This window comes from Schistosoma haematobium, chromosome 3, assembly GCF_000699445.3.
Source record: "Schistosoma haematobium chromosome 3, whole genome shotgun sequence".
NCBI lineage: Eukaryota > Metazoa > Platyhelminthes > Trematoda > Strigeidida > Schistosomatidae > Schistosoma > Schistosoma haematobium.
The window spans coordinates 19,807,946-19,820,832 of record NC_067198.1 but is presented as its reverse complement, the minus strand read 5'-3'; the positions used below and the strand labels follow the sequence as shown (position 1 = coordinate 19,820,832).

The window sequence follows — 12,887 nt, the reverse complement described above, 5'->3', positions numbered from 1 at the left end:
CGTTTTGATGATAGAATATTGGTTAAAATAATAAGTCGAAAGAAAAAAACAACACTAAATTGTGCTAAATCTTTTTTATCATCATCATCATCATCAAAGTTATCAGTGTTAAGAAATATAAACTCATTATGTCACTTATTCACCATACAATATAAAAATCACATAATGATTGTCAATTACATTTTACAGATTGAATTATATAAACGATGCATAGAATAAGAGTTTATTGTGATTTTGTTTTAAATATTTAACAATCAATTTTACCACTAAAAAAAGGGCATTATTTACAAATTTCTTTTTCAATGCAAAAATCATATTTGATATTTTGTCCTCTGTATGGCATAAAATAGATTAACTGAAAAAAATCATCCATAAAATTATTGAAAATAATTCCCATTAAAAATGAAAAAAAACGAAGTTGAGCGAAGGGATCTCTTTCCAACGAATTCATTATCAAGCTGTACAATCGTATATATATGAAAATTTCTTTGTTAAAGTACTAATTCCGTGAGGAAATGTAAACACGAACAACCAAGATTACGTAGTACGAAAAATAACAATAGACTTAGTGAATATAATAAGATGATTAAAATGTTTTTGTTACAATAATTAAAGGTCATAGAGGTGTAAAAATAAATAAATAAGGTGATATGATGAGTATTTATGAATAAAATAATGAGAATATAAGACATAAGTAAGGCGGAATGCAGTAATAATAATAATTAAGGCCAAGGTAACGATAAGACGTACTTCTTTTGTAGGCACAGTTCTGGTTTAAGCTCATGGATGGCAAGAGCTTCGACTATTTTTTTTAAGAATTGAATAGGAAGAAATCTAGGCAGATTTGAACGAATCATATAAACAATCTTAAGATCAAACTGTGGATCCGTAGAATGATTACAGTCGATTAGGTGTTCAAGTATAGAACTCCTAACTGCTTTCCTTTCACCCTTATAGAACCTAACTAGGATGTGTTCCCGTATCCGAGTTGAAAGCGAGCGCTGGCTACGGTCAATGTACCTTGCTCCACAAGAGCAGGTGAACTGGTTGATACACATGGAGGCGACCATACGCGGAAGCTTATCTTTTATGGATACAGAAAATAAGTTCTTACTAGTGAAGGTTATTCGCAGTTTAGCCGCATTAAATGTTCTTTTAATCGCTGTTGTTAGACGATTTTTGATTACGTCTGATGTTCGATCACCTTTAGATTCCAGACTTATATAAAGGTTTTTCTTTGGGACGGGACAATTAGGTTTCCTGTCGCAACTACTATTCATATTATTCTCTATGGAACGGGCTGGGTAGCTATTTTTCGTTAAGGTTTTCTTGAGGAATACGAGTTCTCCGTTAATGCATTCTGTACTTCATATCCGATGTATTCGATGACGTGAAGAAACATTTTTCGCTTGTGACGATACTATTGATTTAGAGGATATCTTACACACTTTTAACTCATGCCACCCTTCCATAGACTTCACGTTAGAAAGGGAGCGAGACCAATCAATCCCTTTTCTCGATGTACGTCTGATGAGAAGGAGTAATGGTTCTTTGAAAAGATACGTCTTTAGAGAACAAACGTGGAATGGCCAGCTAACCAACTTCTATAGCTGGGTTCCGTTAAGTAGAAAGAGAAACCTCATTCATTCATGCAAAATGTTGCTTCAGGATTGGGTCGCATCAACACCCGAACTAATAATAGTGAGTGAAGCAGTTGAGAGTATCTACCGCTTCACTTATCTTGGAAGTCTCATCAACCCTTGTGGTCTGGTGTGTGACGAAATCTCAGCACGGATACAGAAGGCTCGACTAGCTTTTGCCAACTTGCGTCATTTATGGCGTAGGCGAGATATCTGTCTATCAACCAAAGGACGTGTTTACTGCGCAGCAGTTCGTTCCGTCCTACTTTATGGCAGTGAAACATGGCCGGTAAGAGTAGAGGATATTCGTAGGTTACTAGTATTTGATCATAGGTGTCTTCGAAATATTGCTCGTATATCCTGGGACCATCGAGTAAGTAATGCAGTTGTTAGGAAACGGGTACTAGGTAAGGATGGCAAATCAATTGATGAAGTAGTGAAACTTCATCAGTTGAGATGGCTGGTACACGTGTTACGTATGCCCAACCACCGATGTGCGACGTTTTCTGGTGTAGGAGTAGGTTAGAAGAAAGCTAGGGGCGGTCAGATCAAAACATGGCACAAATCCATGAAGTCACTGACAAGTGGACTGAGCCATGTTGGTAGGTGTAGACTACGTGGTTGGGACGTCGAGACGATAGCAACCGATGGTTAGAGACCTTGAATCACATGGCTCGAAATCGTTTGCAATGGAGCAGGTGCATCCACTCTTTGTGTTCTCTCAAATTTTAATCTTCTGCATTCTTCATGTCATGGATTATGCTCGTTGAATAATATCTTCAAACCCTAATGTTTCCGATTACTGCTTATACTCTTACTACCTCTACCACTACGGGATTTGAATCGATAACTGCATCTCTGTGTTAATGTGGTATGGCAACTCGCATTGATGTACGTAAGTACAAAGTCCCACGTTGTTACTGATTGACTGATTTAGTATAATATCAACATACTATTTAGTTTGACATATGCTGTACAGTATTAGCGTCACTTGTTGAAAAACGTTAAGTTAGCTCTTAATTTGTGAATTCGGCGTCAACCCAACCTCCCTATAATTATCACATCGGATTTAAGACCAAGTTCTAACAATAACTGTAGCATTTGTCTAAGCACTACATAATTATAGTAGCTAAGACGTTTTTGAATTTTATTCAAGTGACGAGCTACCAACCTAATATTACTTACAGCTGACTATAAAAGTTGTTTCGATCCGGAATGTCGTACTACTTACTAATTAAGCTTTATGCCGCTTAGGGCCTATTGTGAACTATATTTACAATCAACATTGTCGTGCTGTTTGTAAATATTTAGTAGTATAAAAATACTATGTGACAAAATACTTTTTGATTGAGATCATGAACCGATTGATGTTAGACCACCTTTGGGAACCTGGAAGCATTGAACGGCCGTTTCGTCCTATTGTGGGACTCCTCGGCAGTGCGCATCCACAACCTCTATACTAGTAATTAACATGTGCTCACTAGTGACTAGCTTCGTGAGGGAATTCTCGGAGTTCTAGTGAGAAGCCGTGACCAGTGGAGATAATCCATGTCGGGTAGAGACAGGTATCTACCTCAGTACAATGGAAGATGGTCGCGCAACTTCGTGGATTGGTTGATGTTAGACACTATCAATCTTGGATGCCGGCTCAGTGGCCCAAGAGGTTGAGCGTTCGCGCGCGAGACCGAAGGCCCTGGGTTCGAGTCCCGCGATTGGGATCGTGGATGCGCACTGCTGAGGAGTCCCACAATAGGACGAAACGGCCGTCCAGTGCTTCCAGGTTTCCAAAGGTGGTCTAACACCAATCGGTTCATGATCTCAATCAAAAACTTAATAATCTCCACAACCCCTATACTAGTAAAATACTTTTTATCATTTCAATTTGAAACCGTTTAGATTATGCTGTCGTTAATAATTTTGACTGAAATTTGATTAATCATGATTAACATATGGGCATCCTGTGCTGACTGCCTCTATATTAGCCATTATGGGACAGAATGATAAACAATAGATCGTATTCGGACGCCCATTTCATCCACTGCTAACCACATCCCATCTGTTCTATGGTTTTATTATGTTGATAGAGCCTATAAAGATTATGTGAAACACTTACAGCTTTTCTAAGTTTTGCTTAACAAATCTTTAGTTTTAAGCAAAAATAAAACGAATTCCCTGCGGCTTTGTCTCAAAAAACTACTTTTTTCTTAACTGTACATAAACTTTATTTCTAATAGAAAAAAAGAAAATTGAATGTAATTACTTACAAAGAAGGGATCATGTGAAATCACTTGAAAAAAGAGAAAACAAAAACAAAAGGATGAGTAAAACGGTTATTTTGTTTAGTTTCCAACAAATTTTGTCTATAATAAACAAAAAAAATGAGACAATCTATCAAAAAATGGGGATGCGGAAAGAAAGGATGATATATATAAGCAAAAAGTCATGGATACGCGCATATAAAGTTACTGAAATCAATTATGATACTAAAATTTTGTTGACGTCTTTAAAGTTCTATAAAATAAAATAAATAAATTCAAGAATGAGTGAAATCGGATAAAGATGTAAATAAACGTTAGTCTACAGTCTTATTTTGTTTATTTAATGGATTCAACCACTAATTAAAACAAAGAAAGTGAATATAAAGAAAGACTTAAAATTTAAATCATTTTTATTAGTTTAGTGTATGTAAATGAAAAGAATATCGTGGATATCTGTTTAACAAACTGATAAACAAAAGAAAAAAAAAGCAACTGAAAAATTCCTTTATTTAATAAGAGATTCAACTTGTATTCACTGGAATATAAAATAGACGATCTGTTGTAGTTAAAGAGTTTGAATTATTATTATTCCTCCGATGATGATGTTCCTGAGTGTCAACAGCATAATGATGCTGTTGATGTGACTGTTGTAATTGATGCTCCTGATGATGAAGATGAGGATAGTTATGTTGTTGATTGAAAGCTTCATCTTCATAATAACCACTAGTAGTATTATTACTATTATTACAATTAGTTAGTCTATTTATCATTTGACATGATGATGTTGATACTGAGGCAAGAAATGAATTATTATCAAGGCACATTGAATCTTTATGATGTTGAGATAAATTGAATTCAGATGATTTTTGTTGTTGTACAACATTATTACATTCAATTGTTGCAGATGATACTACGATACCTGATCTGGAAGAACATGAAGGTTCTAGTAATAATTCTTCTGATGTTGACAAAGAATTCGATGAAGTAACAGCAGACGCAGCTGCTGCTGCCGCCGCAACAGCGGCTATACTTGCTGCACGTATAATTTCAAGTGCTGGTTGACAATGTTGTCTTGGTCCAGATTCTGGATGATAAGTAAATGTTAAGCCACTCGCATAGATAATACCATCTTGTCGGACTAAACTAATTGGCACCTGGGATAGATAGTAAATTTTACAGAAAAAAAATAATACACATAATATAAAATTCGGTTGTTCATTCAAAAAAGATTGTAGAAATCTTACTTAACACAATCTGTAGAATGTTTCACTTTGTTACTAATTATTTTCATCAAGCTAAGGTTAAATAAAGTTAGAATACTATCGTAAAAATCTATTTGTTAAAGAGTGGATGTAAACGAAATAGATTATTCGGATATACTAATGAAATGTTATTAACTATCAATGTTAAAAATAATTGTTGACGCTCACTGTACAAACTTGAAAGATAATTGATTTTTTGCGTCTGATTTAACGAAGCTGCTCTGACGTGCATTATCTGTACTGGACGATGAGTTGAAAGGGTAGTCGTCAAGTTTTTAACCCCGAGACACTTGATGAACTGGGATACCAGCAACTGTTCTTTCAACTCACCGTTCCAGAAAGTCCACATGCAGCATGTGACGCAGAGCTTCGAACTGCTGTAACGCTGCTTGCCAATCAACTGGGTCTTCGAACTCCGTCGGCAGTCGGGAAACCAGGACGTCCCGTGTCTCCTCGTCAACGGAGCCTATTCAACCAAGTCCCACCGTCGCCGAGCCCCGCAGCAGTATCCCTAGAGTCGTCGACTCTGTCCCCAGCTCCCGTACTTCTATCAGCTCCGCAATGTCTTAAAACTGCCCCAAGAAACTCCTAACATTCCCATCCTCAAACGACCGAGGTCATGGCACCTTCATTTTGTCCTTGGCTAAAAGAATATCTTCTTTCGCGCTCTTGATTTTCAAAGTATTCTGCATATCCCCTGCTTTTTGACCTCCTAAAACCCTTCTCCTGCTGCGACCACAGCAACTTTTACTCGACGTTCTGCTAGATACTGTTTATAAGCAATCTTATGAGTAGCATTCACCATATTAGTAGTACAGCGGGAAACAAAGTAATTTCGAGATTCAAATTTTATTCGCTAAAGCATAAGGATCACACGCACACTATATACGACTGTTAAACTAGGACGAAGTATTTTTTCTGAAATTAGTTCCTAGTCAACAACCATAGATTTACAGATGTTGTATTCTTCTTCATCAACATGAAAAAAATTAGGAATGAAACTGAACTGTAATCACTTTTGTAATCGAATTTACACAACAATACAACAAACAAACTTATAAATAACTTTGAAATAAAACATGCTTGTTTTTAACTCATAAACTAATTTCTATATTTTGATAATAATAAAAAAACGAAGGTGAATTTCGATGTAAATTTCCAAAATGAGTCGGATGATAGTAGGCGACGATAGACATGTTCAGCGATGTTAAATATATTAGATTATATAGTATTGTAAAGTCCCTCTAATTTGGTTTTCACCATATTGAACGCTTGTACTATCTGACTTAAATGCGATTTTCAATTATTGGTCGGATAAAGTGTGACTATCCATATCGCGTGATTTATCTAGTGTATCATCTAGTAATTTTAATGACTATTATTTAGCGTACCAAGTATTATTCATTATTTAATTAATGACAGAGAAAGCAAGTTTTATCAACGTTATTAATACAGTGATAATCTTTTAATATCCTTTAGTCATTTACTCATGTTAGAAATTAATAATATTAAGCTCTATACTTAAATTTGTCTTAAATGTTATTTAAATCATGCTTCAATAATGTGTCATGAAAATGAGTGAACGTTAGAAGATTTAAGTTCCCATGTTAAATATTACTTAAGATGGATTTCATCAAGGATCTGATATACTAAACAACTTTTTGCTCCAAATCTATACAATCAGAAAATGCATAGTCAGATAATCATAGAAAGTATGGTATTTAACCATAAGGTCTACGTCAATGTCGGTCAGACCATATTGACATCTTCACTAATTACATTTAAAGTTTGTCAAACAATTCAAATCAATTATATCATGCATCATTATTATGGGCGAATTGAAAAATAAAACAGTCACTTTAAATAGCTTCAATTTTTAAACCTTTATTGTTATCAACGGTTCGAATGTAGTGCTATGACCTGATATAAATAACGTTTTCAGAATACTAGTGGCAGGACACTTTATATACATATATATCAGACTGTTTGCCTGTATAGAGATAGCAGCGAAATGATTTGGAGACTAGTCTATAGTGATTGATTAATTTTGTTAACAATTGAAGAAATAAATTAAGTTTATCTAGCTTACCTCTAAAGTTTTTTGAATATATGTCCAATCTCTGTGAAATTCTGATATATCTGGAACAAAACATAATATCAGTTCTTCACAACGATAAAATGTTTGAGCTGGAACATCACCAAACCATACTTGATGCCTAGGGCTGAAATTTTCACCAATTATTTCAAGCATTGCAACATCTCCACCACCATTCACTCGCATATCTCGTACAATTGGTACAGGTGTAACTGGTGTCAGACATGATGTAGGAGGTGTGATTGATTTAATTTGGCCATCTTTTGTTCTGTATGTACTTGGTAAATGGCTAGGTTCAAACCAACGATATTCCGCTCTATCTGTACTAATAATAGTCCATGCTGCGGCATCATTTATTTTCTCACGCAAAGGATTTTCATCACATGGTGTAGATGGCAATTGGACAATTTTATCTTGTGAAAGACATAAATACATTCTATCTGTATCTTTTAAATGAAATGCACATTTATGAAGTTGACTAACTGGATCGTCAGCATCCAATAGAACAGTTGTTTTGTCTACTTTTCGTACAATCTTGAAAGAAAACGAAATAAATTATATATATGGTAAGAGAAGAAATAATCTAATGGGATAAATATTAGTTTGATATTTCTTTCTCTCTGAGTTGTGAACACAATTACTTAATTGGTCATTGTAAAATAGTTTTGTCGTGTATTGTGGTTTGATTTAGTTACTATATATACTTCCTATGGTATATCGAACTTAATCAGCAAATGAAAAGAATTAAAATGAGTAGGAGGGTATGATTGCCAAAACCAAATTCTAATATGCACAGATGATAGGTATGCGTACATTTGTCCTTCTGACCTAAGCAAGGACGTGTAGGCTAATAGTTTGAGTAGATGCATAACTGACTCCGTTCAATACAATGACTCATCAGTATATTATAACGTAATTATTGACTCGGAAATGTTATGTAAGCCAGACGACATTTGTAGAGGTAAGTAATATGTCTAGACTGAAATCAGCCAGTCAAGTTTACAATTTTGGTAATCGGTAAAAAATAAATGGATGAAAGTCAATAAGCATAACTCTGATTTTTTGTAACTGATTATTGATTATTTTATATACCTTTCAAAGTATATTCTTTCAGAATTACAGCGAAAGGTTATTGGCCACGTACATAGCAAACATATTTCATTTTAAATAAATCTGTTGGTCACGTTATACGCTAAAAGTACCATTCATTGGTTAATATGCATTGAACTGTGTATAACATATTAATTAGTATCCAGTAAACAATGAATATCATATTTAATAAATTAACATGGTACTTAAATCCTATTTTCATACTAAGATGATTACATCGAATCAGAGAATTTAATATTTACATGGTTTCACTAAAAATAAGAGAATACGATTTGTACAGTAGGAATGTTCATTAAATGCATAGAAACCTACATTTCATATGTGATTGATATATTGCTAAGGTGACTTCATGTTACATAGTTCTTGTCAATAAATATTAGCTACTTTTTGTAAGGATAACTGGTATAACCATTTTTCTAAATTCATATATCTCCTCACTGAACTTTACTGTAATTCAGCTGATTATTGTCACTTTTACTCCGTTAATTTCACCATGTTTAAAAGTCAAGTCTTGTTACAACAGACACTCAGTTGTTTGACTTTGAAATTGTCTTTACTAAAAATCAAGATTTTCATGAGTTATTGACTTCTTCCTGCCTTCCATCGTTTTGGATATAATAGTCAATCACCTAGTCTCTCGTGTTCGCACTAGATCCCATTCGTATGAAAACCCCAACAGTTCGTAATTAGAAATTACCGTAGGCTAATACGGAAAACTTTAATTATATGTATAAATATATATATAACTTACCAAACGAGGAAGTGCCATACCAGTTTCTGAACAAACTAATTTCACTGTATGACCGTAATGTATATAACCGTCTTGTACAGTGAACTGTTCAGCTTCATCTTGATCATCAGCTAACAGATTGATTGTAAATGAGCCCCAACGACTTGAACTTGCATGGAAACTAGCATCTTCAACATGTAAATACCGTGTACTAACGGTTTGTGAACGTAATCTATTGAATAAGGCTATTTTTGTACCAGATGCAATACATACTGTAACATTGAAAGTAAAATATTTTTAAAATATTATTAATATTAATCAATGAATCAATTAACACACTGTAGCAAACTCTTTACAAGTATCGTCAAATACAGTATGCCACCAAAATAATTCCTTATATATGCCTAATAGTGATTATTACGTATAGCTTGATTGAAAAAATTTAGTTACCGATAGATATAGAAAGAAAAATGTTGTTCATAATCCAATAATCGATTTGCATAGAAATACATTCAGTATTAAAACAGATGGTGAAGTTAAATACTACTCGTACTGTGACAGGTCTTGCCGAAATTATAAAACCTAGACCAATGAATTCACTTCACTAGCTTACTGGTAAACCTAGATGTCTTAAATTTAGTCATATGGGGAGTTGTAAATATTAGCTTTACAGGAGTTTTAAATTAATATGAAACAGTCTATTAATTAAACACTTCCTGACATCATTTGAGATATCAGTACATTATGAAAACAATCTTTCTAAGAAAAGAATGAATATTTTTAAAATGATAAGTACTATTATTTCTCTTACGAAAAATACTTGTTTTAATTGTGCTGGGATTTCAACAGATCTTATTCATACAAAATGAACCTTGAATTAATTTCAGAAAAAAAATCCTCCCTACATGGCAAATTATAAACATTAACAATTATATGTACGATTAATGATATCCAAGAGCAGTGGTCAAGCTTCTATATATTGTCCAACTAAAACATGAGACTAACCTCTGAAAGATTAAGTAAGTGACCCAACGGAATGAATAAAAACTCACTAGGGAGCTTTGGAATATATTAGAGGTTTATATATGTGCAAAGATGTTTTATGAGTATCAGCAATGCTTAGTCAATACAGCATTCATTTATGAATATGAAACTTATTCTACATTAAAACGCATTTAATCTAGTATTTCAATCACAGATATAACTATTGAGGTATGGGACAAATGCCAGAAATTATATAAGATTTCAATATGTACATAAAATAATCAGTTCTTTCCATATTATAAATTCTTTAAAAATAATTACAAATCGAATACATTTAACTAGTTTGTAAGTTGTATTTGCCACAGGATGTTCTCAGTTAGGGTACCATTGAAAAGTAGGTAGCACTGGACGGTTGTTTAGCCCTAGTATGAGACTTGTCAGAAACGTGCATACACAGCCTTGCCAGGGATCGAAATTAAATTCTCAAGGTCACATGGCAAGCGCTAACCTCTAGAATAGCTTATTCGGGATTCAATTGTACTATTCCACCTTTGATACATCTGTGATATAGCTTGACCTATATCCAATTATTTCACTTTCGATATATCTGGGCTCCACCAATCACGAATTCTTACAAGGACTTCAGGAACATCTTTAAGTAAGTTACTAGTGATCTGATTATTATAATTTAGTTGAAGGGGTTTTGTTGAGATTATTCTGTAGTCAATACAACTTAAAAATTAAATCAATCTTCACAAACACCCCTCAAACTAAATATTTGATAAATATTAAATGAAATTTAATCATTGAACAACTATTCAATCACTACTATGAACAATGAAGTATAAAGAAAATGATCACTTACAATCAGTATTTTTTAAAGATTGTTTCTTTTTACTTGGTTTTGAAATAACTTTAATACGTCTTGAATGAAATTGACCTAAATCTTTACCATTTTTATAAAACATTTTTAATGTTAACATAAAATATTTTCGTTTATCTGAATCTGAAATAAATAATGTTTTAGCATTTGAATAATCTCTTCCATCATCTAAATTTAATTGAATCATTTCAACTGGAGTAGTTGATCCACCAATACCCATAAAAGCAAGTATCTATAGAAAAGAGAAAATAACAACTCAAAATGATGTCATTATTACTATTATTATTTTTGTAATAAAATGATATTGTGAATATTGAAATTAAGTAGTTAAAAGACTAAATAAATAAAATATCAATAAATTTCATTGAATCATATTAATAATGATCTACATGAACTGTCCAAGTTGACTATGTTCATCAGTAATCCTCGCTCTTCTAGAGCTTTTACACTTTGATGAATTTTTTAATATTCTTTATCAAATAGTGTATATCTTATATCTCGTTCTATTGTCATTACCTCCCTTGCTTACATTTTAATGAGTTTCAAAACACTTTAATCATAACTACAATAGTAATGTTATTTCCCATTTTATATTCTCTTGAAGTAATACAATGATTTATCAGTTAGATGTTTATCTCTTTCTTTTGTTAATTTCAGTTGTATGGATATAGCAGCGCTTATCATTTCCCTTTTGTTTGCTTAACAAATTTTGTCTCTCAAAGTAACTATGATGTTATACTAAATGTTAGATGTACAGTTTAATAAATGTAAAAAAATCACGTGTTATCATCTGGATTGATCGAATGGAAAAGGGAAACAGTTAGGTAGAGAATATCTTGAAGCTACAATACAATAAATTTTCCAGTGATGATTAAGGAAAGGAAATTATTTTTCAACTGAATAATTTATTAATTTTACTTCTAATGAGCTTTAAACATTTTATTGGCTTTACTAGTAGCTTTTACCAAACTATAGATGAATATACTTCCCACACAGTTCGGATGTTTATGCTATACTTCATAACAATCAGTGTATTCCTGATTGTTAAAACAGAATACAAGGATCTGATTTGAAGTTTTTTCAACATGAGTTTGTAAGTTTTCGTTGTTTATATTCAGGACTGAGTTTGAAGTGAAAGGTACTTGGGTCTAGTTTTAGTGTGAGCACATACATTGAGATGTAAGTCTATCCAGCTGAGTACCTAATCGGACGAAACGAGCTTTCCAGATTCCATTGCTGGTCACATACTAAATATACCTAAAATATTTCACAATAAGTCACGTATTTCTTATAATAGCGTAGTCATTTTTTTCGAATGAACACTTAATCTTTTCTATATTTGATGAGTTTCGTGTAAATCACAAGCAGTCTTGTATCGTATACTTCTCTATTGTTTTCATCACTTTTAATTAATCTTAAACTTTTTCAAAATCTTTCACATACCTTCATTTAAAATAAAATTTGTAAAGTTTATCAGGCACACTGTTTATCGTTATGTATGGTTGGTTGGCAGTTTCTAGACTAATAATATCATCCAACTACAAGCAGAACATCCTATACTATTAAAGAACTCATATTTGAACTACCTACTTGGATATTTTTGACTTTTCGGACTGAAATGTCTGATAGTTAATACAAATCAACACTTAAGCTTATATAAATTCTTTTAGCTGTGTTAGAATAAGATGGAAAGTAAACTCTTTTCTTCTATATCTCTCTTTACTGGATATCTTAACAACACCATCGAATGTGATCATCCACCGTTTTGGTTGCAATATTGTGAAATTTCTTCATCTCCTACTACTATTAAATATATTGCATCAAAATTCTACATTCTAGATACCACATCGTTAGATGTCTCTTTCACATACATCACTATTTAATTCATTTACCTAAACCATAAATCTAATAACCAAATGTCAATG

The 12,887-nt window shown here is 32.9% G+C and overlaps 1 protein-coding gene across 1 annotated transcript in view; it reads right to left on the bottom strand.

Annotated features, from left to right (window-relative positions):
• Positions 1–63: 63 nt before the first annotated feature.
• MS3_00005204 (uncharacterized protein) overlaps positions 64–12,887 on the bottom strand; it is a 52,690-nt gene continuing 39,866 nt past the window's right edge. Inside the window, exons 5-8 of the mRNA XM_051213230.1 lie at positions 10,945–11,194; positions 9,117–9,367; positions 7,250–7,789; positions 64–5,052 (exon numbers count right to left, since the gene is read on the bottom strand). Of these exons, the coding sequence (XP_051069189.1) occupies positions 4,420–5,052; positions 7,250–7,789; positions 9,117–9,367; positions 10,945–11,194 (1,674 nt within the window). The 3' untranslated portion in view covers positions 64–4,419. The remainder of the gene's footprint in view (positions 5,053–7,249; positions 7,790–9,116; positions 9,368–10,944; positions 11,195–12,887) is intronic.